At 32.3% G+C, this 22,654-nt stretch overlaps 2 protein-coding genes across 2 annotated transcripts in view; one reads left to right on the forward strand and one right to left on the reverse strand.

Annotated features, from left to right (window-relative positions):
- Nucleotides 1–5,190: 5,190 nt before the first annotated feature.
- Nucleotides 5,191–9,501, reverse strand: LOC132738836 (uncharacterized). Its single transcript, XM_060726442.1, has 2 exons — nucleotides 9,275–9,501; nucleotides 5,191–5,903 (listed from the first exon to the last, which is right to left on the reverse strand). The coding sequence occupies exons 1-2, from the start codon at nucleotides 9,345–9,347 to the stop codon at nucleotides 5,191–5,193; spliced, it is 786 nt and encodes a 261-aa protein (XP_060582425.1). The 5' UTR covers nucleotides 9,348–9,501.
- LOC132738826 (uncharacterized) overlaps nucleotides 5,463–22,654 on the forward strand; it is a 41,291-nt gene continuing 24,099 nt past the window's right edge. The window contains exons 1-6 of the mRNA XM_060726434.1: nucleotides 5,463–5,594; nucleotides 9,580–9,735; nucleotides 9,945–10,686; nucleotides 15,291–15,443; nucleotides 16,796–16,987; nucleotides 19,781–19,999. Coding sequence (XP_060582417.1) covers nucleotides 10,635–10,686; nucleotides 15,291–15,443; nucleotides 16,796–16,987; nucleotides 19,781–19,999 — 616 coding nt within the window. The 5' untranslated portion in view covers nucleotides 5,463–5,594; nucleotides 9,580–9,735; nucleotides 9,945–10,634. The remainder of the gene's footprint in view (nucleotides 5,595–9,579; nucleotides 9,736–9,944; nucleotides 10,687–15,290; nucleotides 15,444–16,795; nucleotides 16,988–19,780; nucleotides 20,000–22,654) is intronic.

Genomic DNA, 22,654 nt, shown 5'->3' on the forward strand with positions numbered 1-22,654 from the left:
AATGAAACTAAATAAATTAAGATAAACATTAAGACATTGATATACATTAAAAGAAAATTTAGCAAATAGTTTTTTTTATTTTATGAAAAAAAAAAAGAAAAAAAAGGGGGGAATAATAAAATCGGTATAGAATAAGTTAGAGAGAGAGAGAGAGAGAGAGAGAGAGAGAAAGAGAGAAAGAGAGAGAGAGAGAGAGAGAGAGAGAGAAAGAGAGAGAGAGAGAGAGAGAGTTTAAGGTTGCTTACGGTATTGGATTGAGTGGGCCTCTTTATGAGAATCTCTTTGTCTGTTGAATATAATAGTGAACATATTCAAAGACAAATTTGTTAATTTGTGGGTTGTCACTTTCACCATATAAGACAAGAGAAAGTGTAGGGGTTGCATTTTCAAGTGCATTGATATTGTCAATTAGCTGTGTTCTTTGAGTTTCAAATAGTAAACATTTAAAAAAGTAGTGATATGTAGTTTCGATTTCACCACATGTGCAAAGGGGACTATTTGTGATGTTTTTTGAGAATAGGTGCTCGTTTAATGAACTGCAGTGATTTCTAAGGCGTGTGTGGTGGATTTGTAATTTTTCTATCTCCATAGTAAAAATGAACTGGAACCTTCCTTATATCCTTGTGAAGTTTGGATTTAAAATTGTTAAGAGTCGGTGCATTTCGCTCTTCAAGAGATAAAAGGTTCCAATCAGTAACTGTTTGAGGAACAAATGAAGAAGAAAATAGGCGAGTATTACATTGAAAGTTTCTTAGGTTGTCTGCATTTCTTAGGTTGTAGGCTGTGGTACTTCCGACATGGTTTGGAACTAATGTTGTAAGAAAAGAGGGTGATAGGTTATTTGACATTTTATAGAAAAGAGTTAATCTGTGCTTCTTTCGTCGTTCCTTAAGAGGTTGGAAGCAGGTTTCTTCATACAGATTTTGGATAGACACAAGTTTAGTACAACCAGAGATAATACGAAGAGCTTCAAGTTGGATTTTTTCGAGTTCTTGTTCGTCGTGATGAGACTAATTGTCCCAGACAACATCCGAATATTCAAGTAAGGGTCTTATAAAGGCAGTGTAAATGATCTCCAAGGATTTTCGATCAAGCACAAATTTGAGACCTCTCATGATACTTATTCTCTGCCAAGATTTAGTTTTTATATTTTCCACATGCTCATGCCAAGATCCGTCACTTGAAAAGGTTACACCCAAATGCTTATGACATTTTACTTCTTGGATTGGGACATTGTTCATTATATAGTGGTGGATGAAACGGTTTGTTTACCTTACGAGAAATAAGAAGAAGAGACTCAGTTTTTGCTGGGTTGAAATCGACAAGCCAGTCATTAGCCATTTCGAAACTTTACAGAGGTCAGAATTTAAGATATTAGCAGATGCGTGTGGCTCATCGACAATAATGTAGAGACTAGTATCATCAGCAAAGAGTCGAATGGTTGAATTTATATCCTCAACAATGTCATTAATATATACAAGAAACAGCAGAGGACCAAGAATAGAACCCTGTGGAACACCGGAACATATTGGTAGGACTTCGGAATACGTACCGGAAAGTACAACACGCTGAGAGCGTCCAGAAAGATAATCCTGAAACCAGTTAAGAAGAACACCAGATAAGCCATTTACTTTAAGTTTATGAATGAGACCACGGTGCCAGACGCGGTCAAATGCTTTGGAAATATCGCAAAAGATAGCACGGACTTCTTTTCCTTCGTCTTGAGCTTGGCAAAATGTGTGATAGATAGAAACTAGTTGATTGGTTGTTGAATCGTTCTTTATAAATCCAGATTGCAAAGGTGTTATGCAGTTATTAGATATGAAGAAATTAAAGACGTGTTTGTGAATAATACGTTCTAGCACTTTGCTGATTGTACTTTGTAAAGAGATCGGCCTTTAATTAGAGGCAATAGTGGGATCGTTCTTCTTAAAAATAGCACAGACATTTGCCAGTTTCCATTGAGATGGGACCTTACCAGTTTCTATTGATTTATTAAAAAGAGAAAGTGGATGTGCCAATTCTTGAGATAGTTCTTTAAGTATTCTGTTGTTGATCATGTCGGGACCTGCTGCCTTTCCTAATGTTAATGACTTTAATGTATCTATTACTTCCTGCTGTGTGATAACTATTTTTTCTAACTGTGGTTTATTTGAATGTAAAATGCATGTTGGGAATTATTTTATTGGAATCATTTAGTAATGTCTGTGAATGAAAGAATTTATTAAGAAGGTTGGCTTTATCATATTCGGAAGTTAAAATGTTTCCATTATCCTCTAATATTTGTATACCCTTATTTCTTGTCGAAGTTGATATATGTTGTTTTAGAATTTTCAAGAAATCTGAAGGTGATAAATTTTCATTTTTAAGTTTGTCTGCAAGTTTCTGTGTTTGTTGCTGCTTTGCTTGTCTGAGTAACGTGGTTGTTTTATTTCTGATCTGTCTGTAAAGTTGCCAGTGATGTGGAGTTTGTGTTTTTTGTGCTTTATCATATGCGCGTTTACGTTTTCTGATTTGTTTCCTTAATTCATTATGCATCCATGGTGGTGATGATTGGCGTATTGTGACTATTTTGTTAGGTATATATTTAGCTGCAATGAGATTGATTGTGTCTGTTAATTGCTGTGTATAGATGTCTATGTCATCATTATGAATTGTATCCCATTGGAAAGAAGAAATCTCCCTTCTCAAACCTACATAATCACCTTTATCATATAGCCATACTTTTCTTTTGAAATTTTGCGAAGATGGTTTGGAGGAGTCAAGAATACAGAAAATAGGGCAGTGATATCTACAGACTTGATCAAGAAAGGGGTCAGCGACGCCAGATACAGAAACTCTGCAATTCATCGAGACTAAAAATAGATCTATAAGGGAGTTTTGAAGAAACAGTATAATGTGTTGGTTGTTGTATAAACTTGAGTCAAATTGTATTGTGTTGCAATGCTATTGATTTTGCTGCCGATGTATGTTTTTTGCATGTCTAAGTTGAAATCTCCAGTTATAACTATATCAGATATAGTTGTGTCAAAAGCGAGACCGATTGACATTTCTATCTGAGAGAGCACAGAAGGGAAGAATTCGGAGGACGATAGAAAGTACCAAAAAGAAGTTTCTTATTTTTAAGAAAAATCTCCAACCAAATACATTCCACACCTTGAATCTCTAGGTCGTATCTTCGAATTGCAGGGATAGTGTTTTTAACATAAACCAAAATACCTCCATGATTGTCCGTACCTCTGTCATTTCGGAAAGGGGGAGAATAATTATGAAAATATAAGCAATCTGTATCAACAGCGGCGGACAGCCAGGTTTCTGTTATTGAGATAATATCAAACGGATCAAGTTCACCTTCCACGATATCTTTTTTCTTTAGAAAACTTTGCACATTATAGTGCACACATGATAATGAGTGAGAAAAGTCGGAAAGGGAAAGGAATGAGGAATTTGACATATATGATATAAATAAAAAGGTTATTGTTTCGTTTCTCATGTTAAATGCCACATATTTTCATTCGCCGTCCCGGCTTGTGAAAATATGTGGCATTTTATCATGTTTCGTGAAAATATATTCCATATTTCACTCAAACGAGAAAAATATCCTCCTAATATCAGTCAAATATATTTCATATTTTTTTAAAAATAACTATGAAATATAAATATGAAAGTGGGCAGAGTCAAACCTCATATTTATTTTAAGGGACTTCTTTCGCCATTTCGTTTGAAAAATCTGATAAGTACAAATCAACTTTTTGTTGAATTTCGTTTTGACTACTATCTAGAAGGATAGAAAATGGTCTAACTAAGAAAATAAATCCGAACACTAATATCTTTAATTCACGTTGTTTACGTGACGTCACATTGTAGCGCCAAAAATCACGTGCAAAACAAGACGCATCTATATTACTGCGCGCTGTATTAACATGTTTTGTGTATACACAGTATGCATACATAGTGTAGTTAAAAACAACTGGCCGTTTTTTTTTAAGAAATGACCAATTTTTTTTCTATTAATTATTGGAAATGCAATTTCCAATACACAGTTTGTGCATTCTTTTATTCAAATTAGACATCATTAGTAAGAATTTCATGTACTAAGATTAATTTCTGCAATAAAAATATTTTACTTAAAGATGAGATAAGTATATCTTTAAAATATGCGGTCATAATGGTAGTATGGTGGTAAAACAGTATATTCAGTCAAAATGTACAGAAAACATACAAATCGTTACATGGGTTGTTAATAAGTATGCATTTCTTATAACCTACCATGTTTTTCTAACTTTAAAAAAAATATACGTATGTACACACATGTTGTACACTTATCTTGAGGCGTGAAACTTTTTAAAACCAATTTCAATTCTATTTTGACTTCCTCTATATGACAGACATTACTTCTAACTGGTCATAAGTCTCGTTGATCTTTGATTAGTTTACTTTTTTTCTTCTAATTTTATGATGCAAGCTATTGTTGATTAATAGAATCTATCATTGGGCTAGATAGAGGATAGGGAAATCCCAACCCGAGGGTGATCAGTTCCATCGGGAACGAGCCTTGGCGAGTTCCCGATGGAACCGATTGCCCGAGGGTTGGGATTTCCCTATCCTCTATCTAGCACAATGATTGATTATTTTTCTCACTAACCTGGTCTAAAAATATAAGAAAAAACAATTTTAAGTGGTAACTACTTTTTTATGCGCAATCACATTATTGGCCGTTTTACAGCCTCGTTCTCAATACACAAAAATTCAACACGAAGAGTGCATGCAACTGTGCGTGAAAATGGGTAAATACACCATTCAGATGGATTTAATCTGCGATAAATTAATCACAAAACAATAAAATGATTGCTGAAACATGAAAATCTACAATGAAAAGTATGTGTCATGGATTTGTTCTATGGAAAATGCGATGAAATGTGATAAATTCGAAAGTGCTATTTTTAGTAACTTATTAAAAGTGAAAAAAAATGGTAACTATTCAATTTAAATAACAAGAAATAACACGGTGAACAATTAATGATTACACACAAAAAGATGAAATAAATGGAGAGAGTTCGTTAATGTGGTTATTAGATGAATAATGCGATGAACGGATGAAATGAAGTCAAATTTTAAAAAAAAAACTATTTTTAGTAACACGTGGTGACTGTCAACAACATGCAACAGTTGATTAATATTTTGTTAGTTTTATTCAAGACGTTGGCGTTTGGGTTGTTCTATGTGAAGATTAATATTGAATGTTCCACCGTATATGTTTGAGTGACTGAATACAGAACGCATGGCCAAGTTTGTATCAATATTCATGGAGCTTTCAACTTCAAGGGACTGACTACATGTTTGAGAAATCTGTTGTACATGAGTAATTTCATTGGGTCTAGTGATGTTCTCCTTGTCTGGCCGAGTGGTAGATAGAATCCTAGACATAGAATGCTGTTGCCTGTTGGAAAGAGTCCTGTAATTGTTTAGAGATTGTGGATTTTTGTGTCCAGTGACATGTACAGCATGGGTATCTGGCACATTGCTGTCCAGAAGTTTCTGACGCAAGTGTTTTCTGACACTTGTGTTTGAGAGGGGCTTGAATTGGAGATCAGGTAGGTTTGCTTTCTCTGCCATACTTTTAAGCAGTCGGTTTAATTTGTTAACTCCTATTGGTTGTGAAAGAAACCATCTTTCATTGTATGTAGGATTGTCATTATTTGTCACTATAGATAGATAAAAAGGACTTTCATTGCTCTTCATAGTTGAAGGTCTTTTTTCAGCATATTTTTTGTAGACTTCAATTGGGCAGCGGCCTACAATATTTGTAGCATACATTCTCGGATGTGTCTTTCGAATACTGTGAATGTCTTCACCAGTGCGAGTTTTCGTCTGTCTTTCATTAAATTGTAAATACTCCTTGCCTGTAAATTCCATAAAAGATTTTGTTAACATATATAGTAATTAGTGTTTTGTTATATGATTAGCTACATGCTAATGCAAATCTTCATTGTATCCAATATAAAATATAATAGTAATTGTTATCATTTTTATTCAATTACATGATATTTTTCTCTTTAAAAGAGTGATTAAAATATCAGGATGCTAATATTAAATAAAATGCTGTTACTGGCAATGGCTTAATCTATGATTAACCTGTCTTCCAAGTAAATAATGTTTTGTTTTAAATTATTTAATAACACCTGGTAATAAATTTAAACTGTAATTTATACATATACATGTATGTTGGTTAATAGCTAGGTACATAGCGAATATTTTCTATTCTATTATGAATATGATATATATAAAAATATTCCTGCTTATAGCGATATAATATGTATATATAACATTCCAATAATAAACAGGGCTGGGAATCAAAACTGCGTCGTATCCTACAAAATGTAAACAAACGCCGCCATCTTGGAACGAAAAACGTATGTTTTTGTTTATAACTTTTTTTGTTGGAAATGACTGAAAACCAGATGTATGTATTAACACGTTACACTATTTTCCGCTTCGTTCGGTATATGTTGCTTGCACAACTATTTTGTAAAACAAAAGTTATAGCGAACTTGCATCTCGAAGCGGGGCAGAATTTTTATGAAAATGTGTGGATACGACGCAGTTCATATTGCTTTATCTATCGTTTTTTCCTTTAAATCAATTATATATTTGTTTCAGAGTTCACCATAAACTTCGAAATATAATTTTGCATCATTTACTAAAATTTCATTAAAAAGAGATGTTTATTTTCTTAGAAAATAATGATTTTTACGAAATGATACGACGCAGTTGAAAATAAAATATGATACGACGCAGTTGTATTTTTGGCAGTTTTTTCAACAGAGATAATTTTGGCAAAATATTTCTATTTTATGGAATAATCACTTGCGCTAGATAAAAAAAACAGATCATTTGCAGTGTATAGCAATGTTCTGTTGCTTTTGATTATTTAGAATACATTGTGTCATGTCCAATATAACATTTAATTTGAAAGTTTACATTGCGGAAGCTACTTTTCAGTTAAACATGTTACCTAATTGATCATAATATCTGAAATATTTTTTTATATTTTCCTGTAGGTTCAATATCATCCCTAATTCTTTTCGCAAAAAAATATAGAAATCTATTAACTTGAATTCGTGTTGGCTAGCTACGCTCTAAGTTAACTGTGGTTCTGCATGTTCTGGGTAATGACTGCTTTTTTGTGGTTTGTTTTCAAACTTTCACTCTACACATTAGCTTTATTAGGGGCGAGGACCTCAGGTGCGCCTTTGTGCATTATTTCAGGCAAAATGTTGCACCTGCAGAGAACCATCGACATTTTGAAACTAGCTTCATAGGTTTTCCACACGAAAGAATAAAAAGTCCCTGGTGGTTTTTGAATTCATAGCAGTTCAGGTCAAGTTATTTGAATTCAGTAAACATAAACAGCTCGGCCACGGTCGGACACACCTGTCTGATTTGTTTTTTCAACAAAATTTGTTAACGTCAGCTGTACAAATAAGCAGCTTTTTAATAACTTCTGGCGTGAAGTTATAAGATTATAAATATTTGAATTAATTATAAAGAGAATAACATTTAAATTTCTTATTTCGGTATGACTAGCAGAGAAATTTTCAATGTAAACAGGGGGTAATCCTCTGTGAAGTCATTTTCTGAAAACCTTTGTTAAAGTTTTCAGGCAATTCATTATCAAATAAAATCACATTTTAGTATGAAGGTATGTTAAGATGCCATGTAGAGCTCTAGTCTGTTGAAAATTCGATGCGATAATCTGACCTTAATTTTCTGTTCAATATTGTGAAAACTTCTTTAATACCGTTGAAAGATCATGTCTGCCTACATCTGTATTAAATTTATCGGTGCACAGCGTAAAATACCTTTGCAAAACGGACACCTTCTTTACAAAATAATCTGTAGTTGTATCATATGTAACTCGATTTTGAAAATTTAAAGTTTTTTAATGGAGAAGAATGATACTTAAGTGCAAATATAGAAAATACATTCCGTAGACCCTTCCTCATCGGCGATAAAGAAATGCAATACGACAAAATCAGAGGTAAAGTTCCGCGGCGCTGAACATAAAATGACTAAACGGAACGCATAACCTACTTCAACTTGCAAAAATAAATTGTAGCTTAACCATTTATAATATAATTTTAAAAATTTAATGTTTCAGTTTCAAATTATAAAGGTCATCTGTTCTCACCGATTATTAAGAAAATGAATACAATAAAATCGGCACGTAAAAAACATAAGTAATAACGGAATTGACGGAAATTATTGCTTATTACAAGTAACAAAGGTAGGCATGCAATTTGCGCATAGCTGTCTTCCGATAGCAAGAGACCTTTTCAAAATTTGTAATTCTTTCTCTCTTTTTTTTTTTAAAAAAAAGGTCATTCCTGATTAATACTAGTACAGGGTTCAGGAGAGGTTACACTGGAATATTGAATTTTGTATCAAAAAGAGTAATCACTCTATTTCGAACTCACAGGGAACAATTTTAGAAGCATGCTAAGGCAACACTGGAAACACGTTGTTATAAGGGTGTGCGATCACGTGTTTATTGCACAATGTATATTGCATTTGATACAGTTTTTCGGAATTTGTAGATGCTTAATATGATAGGTACTTAAATGCAGCCTTAATAGAATTGTATTACATTTCCCTTTTTATGGAACCAATGAGTGACCTCTGCTTTTGACTTAAGTTGTAAACAAAGAAATGTTGTTGGACGTTATTAGCATACCTAGCACATAATTTAAATAGTTTAAAACCAATATGCAGCCTGCAACGAAAATACAACTGCGTCGTATCATATTTTATTTTCAACTGCGTCGTATCATTTCGTAAAAATCATTATTTTTTCTTGGAAAATAAACATCTCTTTTAAATGGAAATTTAGTAAATGTGCAAAATTATGTTTCGAAGTTATAGTAAACTCTGAAAACAAATATTAATTGATTTGAAGGAGAAAAGATAGATAAAGCAGATATGACTGCGTCGTATCCACACAATTTCATAAAAATTTGCTCCGCTTCGAGTTTTGCAAGTTCGCTATAACTTTTGTTTTACAAAATAGTTGACTAAGCAACATATTACCGAACGAAGGGAAATAGTGTAGCGTGTTAAACATATATTCTGGTTTTCAGTCATTTCCAACAAAAAGAGTTATTTAAACAAAAACATACATTTTTCGTTCCAAGATGGCGGCGTTTGTTTACATTTTGTAGGATACGACGCAGTTTTGATTCCCAGCCCTGATAAATAAAATATTGACTTGACATACCAAGATCACTGTCAAAGCAAAGGGTAATATCACCCCAACATAGCTGTCTGTGTTCACTGCCACCACCTCTCATTCCAAAATGTAGAGTGTTGTTCAGCCATAGAGTGTTGATAAGTGCAGCTGGGGAAGAAGTACCCAACTGTCCTGAGGTGTACAGAAGTTCTATTTCGTCATCATTGATTGTGTCTGCTGCTTTTGGTTTATTGCCACGGCCTTGTTTTTTAAGTCTTTTTGTTTACACTTTAATACTTCACGAAGCTTTCCAAATTCATACCCATTAACTAAACTTATTCCGTACTTTTCAGATATTTTTCAAAACTGCTGATCAGACTACGTAGTGTGACTGGTTCATATTCATCCCCATTCTTTTGGCGTACACTGACAATGAACTGACAAAGATACAGATTGAGCTCATTAGCAGGGATTTCATGAATTTTGCGATTTTCATTTTTATCAACAAGGTATGATTCAATGAGTCTTTGATGTGATAATGTTTTTCTTCTTGTTTGTTTATTTTCATTCTCTTTAATATAGTCCTCAATTTCAACAGGAGGTGCAAACCTGTTACTTTGAAGTGTTTTGGAAATAATTGGCATTTTAGATCCTGTTTCTGTAGTAGAAGTTGTGCTTGGAATCTGGTTAAGTAAAGAAGTTTTATTTATTTTTTCAGGGGGAGGTGAAGAAATGTCAAACAAAAGGTTGTCCAGTTCAGAGCTGTCAAGAGTGTCTAGAATTGAAGATTCAAACAAGCCATCAATGCATGTAGATTCAGGCTGGATGGTTGCATTTGAATTGCCATTGTTTGGAATAATAAATTGACTGTACATGTCAGAATTCAACGTCATTAAATCATCAGAAAAACCTTTTACCAGTTCATGTTTTGCCAGTGTCAAAATTTGACCATCATTGAATAGTTGTACCTTATACATAGCATAGGTACCAAGTGGATGTATAATATCAACTATTTTGCCCTTTCCACCATTTAAACCGCAGTTTACTGTGTCACCAACACGAAAATTTATTTTTTCCATTTTATTTGTTTGGCGTTCTTTCTATCATGACAAGGGAAGTAACTCCTATTTGTTTACATTATTAAGTTATGATATATTACTCCCCTTGTGTTGGTGCGTAGGAATACGAAAAGAAGTTCTCACGTGGAGTGTGAGATCAGCCCATGTGAGATAAGATTTTCCAACACCGCTATTTTTAGTAACCTTTAGGGATTTTTCTATCTGGTTAGTGAGAAATATACTTCCTTTTTGCTCATAAGGAAAACACTTAAACATATATTTGTCGTTTTCTCTTTAATTTTGTTATAGTATGACAAGATCTTTTAATGGATTAACTGAAATTTAACCGAATGGATAATATTTGTGTGTTGCTAACTTTATTTCTTATTTTACCAACAATCGGTAACTATTATTTGCTGTTTTTTTTCTTCTTAAATACTATTCCTAGTCATTTCTTTTGCATTCGTTAGTGCCAAAAAGTCAAGATATGATAATACTTTCAACACTTATGTGTGTTTTTTATTCTTGTACCATTCATTAATGGAGTGATTTTTCATGAGATTTTGATGCAGCGGGCGGGGAGATTTGTAGTTACCAAAGGACTGGAACTTGTTAGGGTCCTAGGTATTAAATAGTTAATTATGTATCAAATTTCTGCCAGACGGAAGACTTATCTTCATTTTGGATTGTTATGGTGACTGATGTTTGCCATCTTAAAATTTAAGAGGGTTTTTTTTCTGGCGCTCCTCGGAGCGAAATTACAACATGGCACAAATCAGCCAGCATAGATTATAGGCTTTTTCTGCGTTTTGAAATTGAAATACTCTTTGAAATATTCTTTTAGTATGTTATTTATAAAGTGTTTTAAAAAGACAATGCATGGACATACGTATAATATTTAAAAATTACAGATAATATATGGAAAAAAAACATTGATAAAAAAATGTCGACTAAGTAAAGCACATAGTAGTGCCTTTAAAAGGAAAAGAACGAAGTCATTTAGAAAATACAGAGCTGTTCAATCATCTGTGAATGATGGATGCTTCAAATATCAATATTTATGCCTTCTGGAGGAAAGATTTTCGGATAGTCTTTGTCCTACTTTTTCTTGAAAGTTTTGATAGTTTTCCAAATATATATGCTTCCCTTTTGCTTCTTTTGGAAAATAGCAATGAAATCAAAAATCGATATCGGTCGCTTCGGTTATTGAATGGAACAATCTAATGGATAAGACAGCAAATTTCCTTAATTTGTTGCTAACGAATAACAAATAGTAAAACGGCATAACATTTAAAGAATGGCTTGATGATTCATGATTTTCTCATAACATTTGTGACTAGCACGTAAAAAGAATTACAGTCAACCAAGTTAACCCGGCCTCAAGTAAATCCGGCTCAAAAACTAGTCAACCAGGCCCCAAAATTGGTCAATCCGGGCCCACATTATTTTTATTTGGTCAATGCGGACCCAAAATCGGTTAACCCGGCCCCAAAATCAGTCAATCCGGCCATAATTGATTTTCAGAAAATATCTAATTACATTAAATTGTTATGTTTTAGACGATATTTTGCTTCTTTCATTTTCCCTTTTGTCTATAAATGATATATTTATTACACAAATTCAAAAAAGATTTTCCAAAAAATGTATAAATAATTTCATATTAAATTTTACAAATACCAAATGAGGATTATGAACTATATAATAAAGTTATTGAAAACATAATTAGGCTATAATTTGTCGGTAATTCAATTTCACCAGTAAAGGCTTTTATACATATTAGATAAAATGAATGATTATATTAACACCAATAATTATGTGTGAACGTATGCATTTATTCATACGTGATGAACAAATAAGTAGGAGCAATCAATAAACAAATAAATATTAATTGTGAGAAACCCTTGGTCTATTTCTTGTCTTTATTTGATGTAAATTCGAAAATATATTTTCCTAAATGTCTTTATTTGATGTAAATTCGAAAATATATTTTCCTAACTATGAAAATGCTTTAACTTATAATGTTTATTTTGGTAACGTTACTATACAAGTAAATAAAGAGAAAAATTTATATTTTTTTATAACTAACTGAGGAAATATTTTAGGACTTACTCCACGGATTTATATTACATCCGTGCTTACTCTATGTGTTATATGTACCTCTAATAAGAGCTGTCCGCATCACTCAGCCCTTATTAAAACTGTGTCTACAGGTAAGGACCCGAAATCGAGAGAAGAGAGAAATGTTTTTATATTATTATTATAGCACTTCCTTTTCATTTTTTTCTTATTATCTTTCTATCTTTTTTCTATTCAGGAAATAATGTGAATAATTATCAAGATAAACAGCACAAGAGAATGTTTTCAAAGATTTGTTTTAAAAATATCACCTTTCCTTTAAATACGTTGTTAATTAAACAATAAAGCACATTAGTTTACTAGTTTTGATGACAACGGCTAATGTGATTCTAGATATCAATAATCTTTTATTTATCTTGCAATAATAAGTATTCACATTATTTCTTGAGTAGAAAAAGTTAATGAAGAAAAAATAGTGGCAAATAACTAACAATAAACATAGGGCCGGGTTGACCAGATATCAGATTGCATTGGGGCCGGATTGACTAATTTGGGACCGGATTCACTTGACGCCGGGTTGACTTAGGGCCGGGTTGACTTTGTGGCGCCGTTATATGTCGCAACGATAAAATATACAGGTTTATAATATCCAAAATATACCCCCCCATATGGTATAAGTTTATTTATACAATATATAGAGTATTTTTGGATATCATCATTATCATTGATTATTTGATCGAATTTCAAGTTCATGTGGTTTTTAAAAATAGTAGTCAAAATGAACTTATTAACTCTGTTAATTGGTTTATTGGAGGGGGTCAATCTACTATTTTAATGAATTACTTGAAAAACCTCGTCTGACCCACCCGTGTGTTTCCATTCCTATTAATGAAACCCATAATAACTCATGTTAAAATTGCAGACGAAAGTTTCTGTTTTTAAAATGTCACAATATTCAGCAAATCAACATTTGCGAAAAGACAATTTCAAAATGATATAACAATTCGTAAAAGTAGCATACTTAATGTTTTTTTTTATATATTTATAAAGATTGTAATTAATTGTTTGAATATGTTTGTATTTCATTTCCTGCTAAATTCCCCAGTTTGTTATTCATTGAATATGTTTGCATTACGAAATTCTCCAGTTCGCTATTCATTGTACATATCGCGAACTTTCATTTTTGATAATCAAACACCCTCATACCAATCGGAATGATCGGCTATTATGACTGACGAAAAGGCCCGAAAAGTTGCACTTGCCCTTTCACTAAATCTGATTTCATTCCGTAAGGGGCGTCGCGCTTCGGTCCGGACGCCAATAATACTTTGTATAATCAGAGCTTAAAATATACCAGGGATGTCCCAAAAGGACGCCTTTAAGTTCCGTTCAGAAAAATATAATGCACTATTTGTATTTTTCAGAAACATTATGTATGTACCGTCAACACATATTACCAAAATGGCTAATTGTACGCAAATTGCGACATTTTCTATTTTTAATTTCTAAGTCAAAACATGAACAATTTTTGTCGACAAGACGTTCCTTATTTCAAAGTAGATTTTCAATAAATAAACTACAAACATCAAGCATGATTTTCAGCGAATCGTTGACGAGTGTATATGTAGTGTTTTTGTCACTCATACAAAATTTTGACATCATACATCAGCTTGATCTTACATCAGGCATGCTTTAATAAAGCAGATACAAAATAAAAAGAAATCAAAACGACATAATTTGATGTTCACGGGAACCGGTGTGTCACAAAGTTATGCGTGTCTCTTCAAATCTCATTAAATGAGAACTAAAAATTATAATTAGGTAACAAGGGAGGACGATGTGAATATGCATGAATGTGTATCGTTTGCAAATATCACGAGATATTGAGTTTTGCAGACAATTTCGAGCGGAAAACCACCTTATACTCATAGCGGCATTGTTAACTAGACGATAGTATGTAAAGTATCTTCAAAATTACGAATCATTACAATAAAAGTTATGTCCTTAAATTATATACATTCTTGGATTGCAAATGAATCGTTAATCAAGGCGTACAAGCAATCGATCAAGAATAAAATGGTATTCTAGCTTTGATTTGGAGTGAGAATTTCATAGAATCACGTCATGACATGACGGCGTAACTTGTGTCCCTACCTCTGTACAACATGATTTTAAATGTATATTATTTACAGACCCAACGATAAAGTATCTAAAAGTTTGCACGTTGGGCTGATTAACTGTTTCTTGTACTTTTCTAAAATTTCAATCAAATACATATAGTAAACAGGATAAAAGTTGATATTGCTTTGTAAGAAACGTGTTGTTTTAATGTATATGTATATATTTACAATCTAAGATTTTAAAACTCATATTGAACTAAATTTACATGATTAGTGTGTTCCTTGCAAACCAAACAGAACTGTGATCTTATTTTTTAAAGAAACTATGATTGACCATATACTTTTTCTTAGTATTGAATAAAAAAACTTTACATACCCTTTAGTTTTGAATACTCATGCCGATTAAAAATAAGGCTCTAAAACAACATACATATTTCGGAGCGAAGGGTGTTATTGAATAAGTGATAAGCTTCTTTCACCTTGAAAACTTTCTAAGATAAATAATTTTAACATAAGTACACAATTGTTAAACCATACGATATAGCAATATATCATTTTTTTTTTCATTTAAAAGAAAGGATATATTGTATCTGTGTAACTTGTTGTTATAATCTTATCAGCTTTTCGCGTCCTTGGAAGCACACTTTTTATTTTTTTGTAAAGCTACTACTTAAGATAAAATTGTAATGTTAAAAGACTGATATGAAAAATTGAGGAACAATTAAAATTAATCTATAGGCTCATTTATCTTAGAAATAGGAACTTCTATAGCCTCTTTTTGGATTCATAAATAGTCTTTCATTTCAACAGAGGCAAAATGCAATGAGAAGAATGGTGTTCACAGTTTTGGTGATAATTGCCGTTTTATGTGTCATTGCGAACAGAATACAGAATGTAACGAAACTACCGGTGAATGTTCAAATGGATGTGCACGTGGATGGTATGGACCCGGTTGTCAGTACAGTAAGTTTGCATTATAATTTCAAACATATTTTATTACCATATTCATATTAAATATAGAAATCATGAAACATATCTAAAAATAGTGTAACAGTCTTAAATAACGTATATGTTTTGATTGTTTTCTTTCCTTAAGTGTTTATCGTGTTTTATTTTAAATTCAATATTTGTAAAAACGTGTATTTAAACTGTTTGCAAAGGCGATGTAAATAATTCGATTTCTAATGATATAAAGATCACTTCTTTTTCATTCCATCTGGATAAAATTGCAATGTTTAATTGGATGTTTAATCATTGCATATGCAGTGATAATATGAAAAATATCGCTTACAATGAGGAAAAAACTACTTTTTAAACAGGATTATTTCTTTGCAATTGTATTTATTATCTTTTATAGATGTTTGAAATATTTAATCATGATCATCATTTTACTTCTTGAAGAACAAAACATGTTTAAGTAACCGTCTTTAAGTTTTTTTATAAACAGCTATTCCGAATTTCAACATTGTGCAATTTTTTATATGTAAAATTGAACTCAGCTTACCTGCATTTTGACCTAGAGACATGTTTGTTGGGTGCAATAAAATTTGGTCACTGTAGACAATTTTATATGAAGAATTCAAGCTGTCCTAAATTTGACATAGTAACCTACTTTATTGTATTTTTGTAAAACAGCAATAACAATTGTATCATTTTTGAAGTTTAAATTTAGAATCAGCTGACCTAAACTTTTTCTTTTTCTTAATGTGCAGCTATGAAATTTAGGCAATGTATACAGTTTCGATGTAAAATTAAATTCTGTTACTAGCTGACCTAGCTCTTCAACAGATGACCTATTGTTGCCATTACAAAATGCAGCTTTGAAATTTGAACTTTGAACCATGAGTTATAGTTTTAGATTCATATCTTCCGTTCTTATTATTGACCTATCTGTTTTACAGTTTAATGCAACGTTATGAAATTCGAACCATGTGCACAGTTTCTGATGTGGTATTGAACTCTGATATAATTGACTCAGATTTTGATCTAGTGACCTTTTTTCTGTTCTTGATATACAGTTCTGAAATTCTGTGTATAAGCAGTATCATTTTGTATCAACTGACCTCGACGTTTATCTAGTGAACTTCTTTATTTACCTTTTTATATTCAGCCTTGATATTCGGGCCTCTTGCACAATTGAATGACATTGATTTTGACCTAGTGGCCATCTTTTTGTGAAAGCAGCATTAACTTGCATACACGATTTGAAAATAATGTCACACTAATTTTTTGGACTTTAAAATACGTGTGTATATTTCAATTTTTATGTGATTAATATATGTGTATGTTATGTGAAAACATGCATTTTATATCAGGGGATATCATAGATCATAAGTTTTCAAAACACTCGAATAACAGTTATAGTAATTTGGCAACTGACGGCAAGATAGACACGTGTTACCGGGAGTTTAAGAATAATAGGACGGAGCAACTGTTCTGGAGCGTTGTGTTATCTATTAACGAAACGATTCATGAAATACAGATTAGCACTAAGGTTAAGTCTTTGGGTAAGGCAACTTAATTAAATAAATGTATTTATTGTTTTAAGTAAGAACTTTGAAAATTACGAAAAGGAAAACTAATGGCATAAGCTTATTTCATAAAATTATATACTATCTTCCAATGAATTTGCGCTTGTGTACATAAATACTTTCTAACAAATGGAATTGAACCTTTTAAAATTACTAACGTGTTGTATCAGTCATTCAAGTTACTACCATCATTTACAAAAAGCTATAGTTATCAAGAGAAATAAAAGTATTTGAGACCTTGAATTATAACCAGTTTATCATTACACGCCGGCCTCGAGGCCGGCGTTAGATATGGTATAAATAAGATAAAAATTCCATGAGGAAAAATTGGCCTGTGTGTTTGACATCATAAGGCCAAAACAAATTGATCTTGAGGTTCTGGTAACATGCTGAAAAATAATAGGGTAGGTAGGTCGTAAAAAACATTTTATTTTTCTTAATAAGTATTTTATAAAAAAAGTAACTGTATGTCAGATATATACAATATAGGATACTCCGTTTTTGCAATAAAATGTTCTAGGTTAGGTGTGGAAATACAGGGTTGGTCAGGTTACTGGAACCACAAAATCATTTTGTTTTGGCCTAAATTCGTCTGAATGAGTCTCGCAAGAATTGTCATTTAATATATTAGAAACTAATTATATTTATTATAAAAAAATCATAATATTGATTTAATAGCCATCTATTTGCATAATTTCTATACGCAAGTTCTTAGATATTCCCTTCGCTCACATTGAAAAATACGATAGTGACTTATATATAAAAAAAAGCTTTGAAAATTAGAACTTATGCTAATTTTTTAGTTTGTAGACGTTTATTATCAGAAATTAATAATATTTATTGTCAAAAATAATCATTATGATCATTTAGACCCCATTTATTTGCATGATTTTTATATTCAAGTTCAGCGTCTTCCTTTCTCTCGCACTGACAAAATACGAAAGTGACTTATAAAATATTAAAAATAGTATTTTATTTGAAATTTATAATAATTTTTCAGTTTGTAGACGTATTTTTCATAAATGTGTAAAATACTTCTTTTCCAAAATAATGATTATGATGGTTTTAATATCAAATTACTTGCATAATTTCTATGCTGTAAACAAGTTAAGAGATCTTCCTTTCGCTCACAGAGAACAATACGAAAGTGATTTATGCGGACGACTGTGAGCGAGAGGAAATTAAAGCTTTTAAATTGGCTTTGCAGTTTTTAGACGTATTTTATGAAAACTAAATTTGTTTTGGTTGATTTTTTTTTAAATCGCTAAGATGATTTAATCTTCATTTATTTGCATAATGTTTATACATTAGGTCAGACATCTATCTTCCTTTAGTAGGTCAAAGATTAAGGTCACAGTGACTCAAAATGCTAAAACATTGCTTAGAAACATTTAATCATCACTGGTATATGAACCCGTTTGATTTTGAGATAAGAAGGTCAAGGTCAAGTGGCCCAAAATGGTAAGGTCATTTTGGATGATAGCTCCAGTATGTTTTGTCCTATGATCATTAAAGTTGGTAGGGAAGTTGATCATCATTCACAGATGACCCCTTTTGATTTTAAGATCAGTTGGTCAAAGGATACTAACAGAATGTATGAAGGGGGATATTTCGTGTTCTACGAACTTTTGTTCATAATATACTAACAGTGCATTTTTGTGACCTCGTGTACATAAAATTTTCATGTAAGATCGCCACAACATGTAACTATGCAAGGTCAAAGGAAGTTTGAATTCCTTTTATCCTGCATTAAATATGGCCCTTCCTTACTTTTTATACTGTATACATATTTCACAAGTCGTGTAACTTCAATTACTGACCTTAACATAAATTCTACTGCCAGCTATAAATATTTTACTTTTCTGTTCCGGTAAAACTTGCTTTAGTAGGGTACCCGGTATTATCACATTGAGGTCAAATACCAGTAATAGACCCTATCGTATACCTTGAACTAGATATAATTCAACCATAACATAATTGACGTAACACCATGTACGTCATTCCAGGTCTTTCTCTAGTGTAATACAGCTAGTTTACTGCGGAAGCACTCCACACTAAATTGCAAGTCTCTGCCGCCAATGTCGTAAAAGCAACATTTTTTTCTAATTTTGTTCCCAAACTACACAATCTTAAAAAAAAAAACACATTTTGTTGAAAAAGTTTGTACGTCCCCCCACCCATCCTACCCACCCACCAACACACACACACACACACTTGCTGTAAAAATTACATCTTTTTTACAAAGCATGCTGAATGAAAAACATGTTTACAAAAATGGCGACATTGACATCTATAATCAACAGCATGTGATTTTTTACCATGTTTTCGATTTTTCCAGTGATCATATTGTGTGCTACTTAAACAAATGTTGAAGCACCACATTAAATACCGTATTCCGGTATATATTGGACAAAGCAATTCAATGATTAAATGCTAAAATCTTGCTTTTTAACCCCCACAATATACTTTAAGACGTCTAATTCTTCCGCTTACATCGATTTAAATGCGATAATAAATGAAAATGTAAGAATCGGCGGAAAAAGCAATATTTTTCTACTAAATGATCACTATTTCTTAAGTGAGTTTAAATCCTTTACTGTCATGTCGTATTTGAGCATATGATACGTACATTTAAGATAGAAGAATATGTACAGGTAATATTATCAAACATATTTATTTCCATTAAAAGTAAAAAATACCATGATCAAAAGTTGCATGCCTTCATATATAAGTAAACTCTTACATAATTTTTTCTCTATTTTATTTCAGTTTATTTCAAGAAATTTACAGTTTTTGTAGGTTATTCTCGATTGCCTCGCAGCTATGATACTATTGATGAACGAGCGTGTTTTAGACAAGGTCACGATATTCCAAAATCATCAACGTTTATTGTTTTATGTAAAAAGCCTGTCATTGGAAATGTTGTGAAAATTGAACTTGCACAATCACAAAACGTACTAGAACTTTGTGATGTGAGAGTAAATGGAGGTAATTTTTAATCTATATAAAAAATTCTTGATATTGATATCTTCACATTGACCAAATAAACATTACATAATTATGTATGTAAATGAGAAACAAAAAAACATAAGTCCTTGTCGGGAGAATAACAAGCTTTGATCTTATTCAATCTTGGCAATTAGTTGAAACTAGATTTCACTAGCTCATCGAGAATTTTAGGCAGAGAAGCACTGTCTGACTATTATAAATGTAATATTTCTCATTTTAATAACTAGCTTATATTTGTTTAGCTGTCACTATTTTTATTTTTTAATATTCCCATATTTAAAATGGTTAACAAACATCTTCAATTATTATTTAAATTAAAACAAAAAAGCAACATATAATAGCTTTTAATGTAAAACAAAAAATATGGAACCACATGAAACATGTCCTTCCGTTGAAACAACATCTAACTAAAGGTTTTGCAATGCTTATCATGCTGTAATTTTAAATCCTTGCAATTTTTCATTTTGTTAATATTGAATTAAACTGGTTGCAAGTTGATACGTTGGTTGCAGGTAGAAAAGTTGTGCGTTTGGTAAGATTTTTATCCTGCAGTCGACTGCTGCACAATATATCAAAGAAAATTATGTCTATAAAAAGAAAATAAAGAAGAAGAAAAGAAGATACAGTTTAAAATTGACATTTATATTGTAAATTATACCATACTCGCTACATGTTAACGGTTGTGATAATAGGGGTGTTAATATACACATGATTTTATAATAAATTTTAAGTGGTGTTTGATACACAATTACATTTTTATTTCATTACAGTATCTTTCAACGATTCTCTTTGTGACATTATGCAATCGTATATGCTTTTGCACATTCACGTTATAAATGCAGATATTTAAAAAAATACAACATAGATAGTATACACAACAAAAAGGTTTGCAATAGTTTTAAGAGAATGGAAATTTTAAAGTTAAAATAAAAAAATAAATCGCTGAAATAGGAATCGAACCTACCAGGTTACGATTCCATCCTTCTGCTAAAACCCCTTTACCAACTGCACTTTGAGGGATTTTTAAATTTACAGCATTTTAACAATTGGATATTTACATGCATATCGATTTTCAAGTATATCGTAACTCACATATTCACGGAATACGCCCAAGGAAGAGCCACGGATTAATCCAGGCATCGTCCGAAGCTACCCGTACTGGTCAGTAGTTCTCCGTATTGTAACCGTAAATAATCGTACCATTCCGTACCGTTTCGTGTTGCAACGCAATAAACCGTATAAGACCATGCTAATCCCTTCCTCTCCGTAGTACAACGTATTACGATCGTGGCTTTCCGTGACAATGCCGTATTAATCCGTATAAAAACCGTACCTTATAGGTAGGGTAACCGTACAAATACGTAGTTCTCCGTACCAAACCGTGGAAATCCTTGACAGGTTGGTGGACTACGAATCAGTACGGACTAGTACGGTTTTCTTACGGACCAGTACGTATCAGTACGGTTTAATACGGACTAGCAGGGATACGTTACTGTTGATTTTTTCCGTAGCAAATTTGTGTGCATGTTTAAAAATTGTCAAGGATTGCTACGGATATACAAGGACTACTACGATTGATTACGGTTACATTACGTAGAGCTACTGACCAGTACGGGTAGCTACGGACGATGCTGGAATTAATCCGTGGCTTTTCTGTGGGCTTATTTCGTGAATATGTGACCGGGGTAATAACATTTACTTTTTCAAGGTTATAAATACTTAACTACCTTCTTGTTAAAAACAGACATATTTGCTTGAACATTTGCCATTTACTGGCTGCAACTTTATATTGCTTGAAATGGCTCAGGCTGCGGAGGCAGTGGTCGAGCTACTTGATGACATGCATAGAGGTAAAAATATATTAATATCGTACTACAATTCATAAGTAATAGAATAACATTTAATGTTACATATTTTATAAACATTGGATCGTAAAATTGGAGTAAATTTGTACATAAAACGAAGTGTCTCATAAGCCTCGGACGCTGGCCCTTGAGTGATAATAAGATTAATTAACAAGCTTTTTACATATTTTTGAAACATAAACATTCACGATAATTAATGTAATTGTAAAATGAACAGCAAATTTTAAAATCAAAAGAGAAGCAGTATTGATCACCATTTTTTATTAATGATTACTAGTCCATATCTAATCAGGTAAGAGAAGACAAAGGAGATGGTGGACTAGACCGTACTTATTCGTACTAACCCGTGCTTATACCGTAGCAGAACGTAGTGTATCCGTAGTGCGTCCGTCCTGATTCGTTGCGCTCCGTATCAAACTGTGTCGGTCCGTAACAAGGGGCTTTTGGTGGTAAATCCGTCGGACTCCGTACTCATACCGTTGTGTGTCCGTACTGGAACCGTAGCGGACTACAGAATTTCACATTTCCGTAGTAATCCGTGAAAGATAAGACCGTAGCTCTTCTGTGGCATTATCCGTGAATATATGACCGGGGCATTACGGAATAAACCGACTACAGGGTTAAATGCTAGAGTGTCAGGTCAATGTTGTTGGACAATATCTGTGTCAAGTGACCCATAACAACCTTTATGTCACAATTATCTCGTGGAAACTGCATATTTGACTTGTATGCAAATTTAATTACTGTAAACAATATGTTGATGTTTTTA

Source organism: Ruditapes philippinarum, unplaced genomic scaffold (assembly GCF_026571515.1).
Source record: "Ruditapes philippinarum isolate M1 unplaced genomic scaffold, ASM2657151v2 ctg1522_1_1_1_1, whole genome shotgun sequence".
Classification (NCBI taxonomy): domain Eukaryota; kingdom Metazoa; phylum Mollusca; class Bivalvia; order Venerida; family Veneridae; genus Ruditapes; species Ruditapes philippinarum.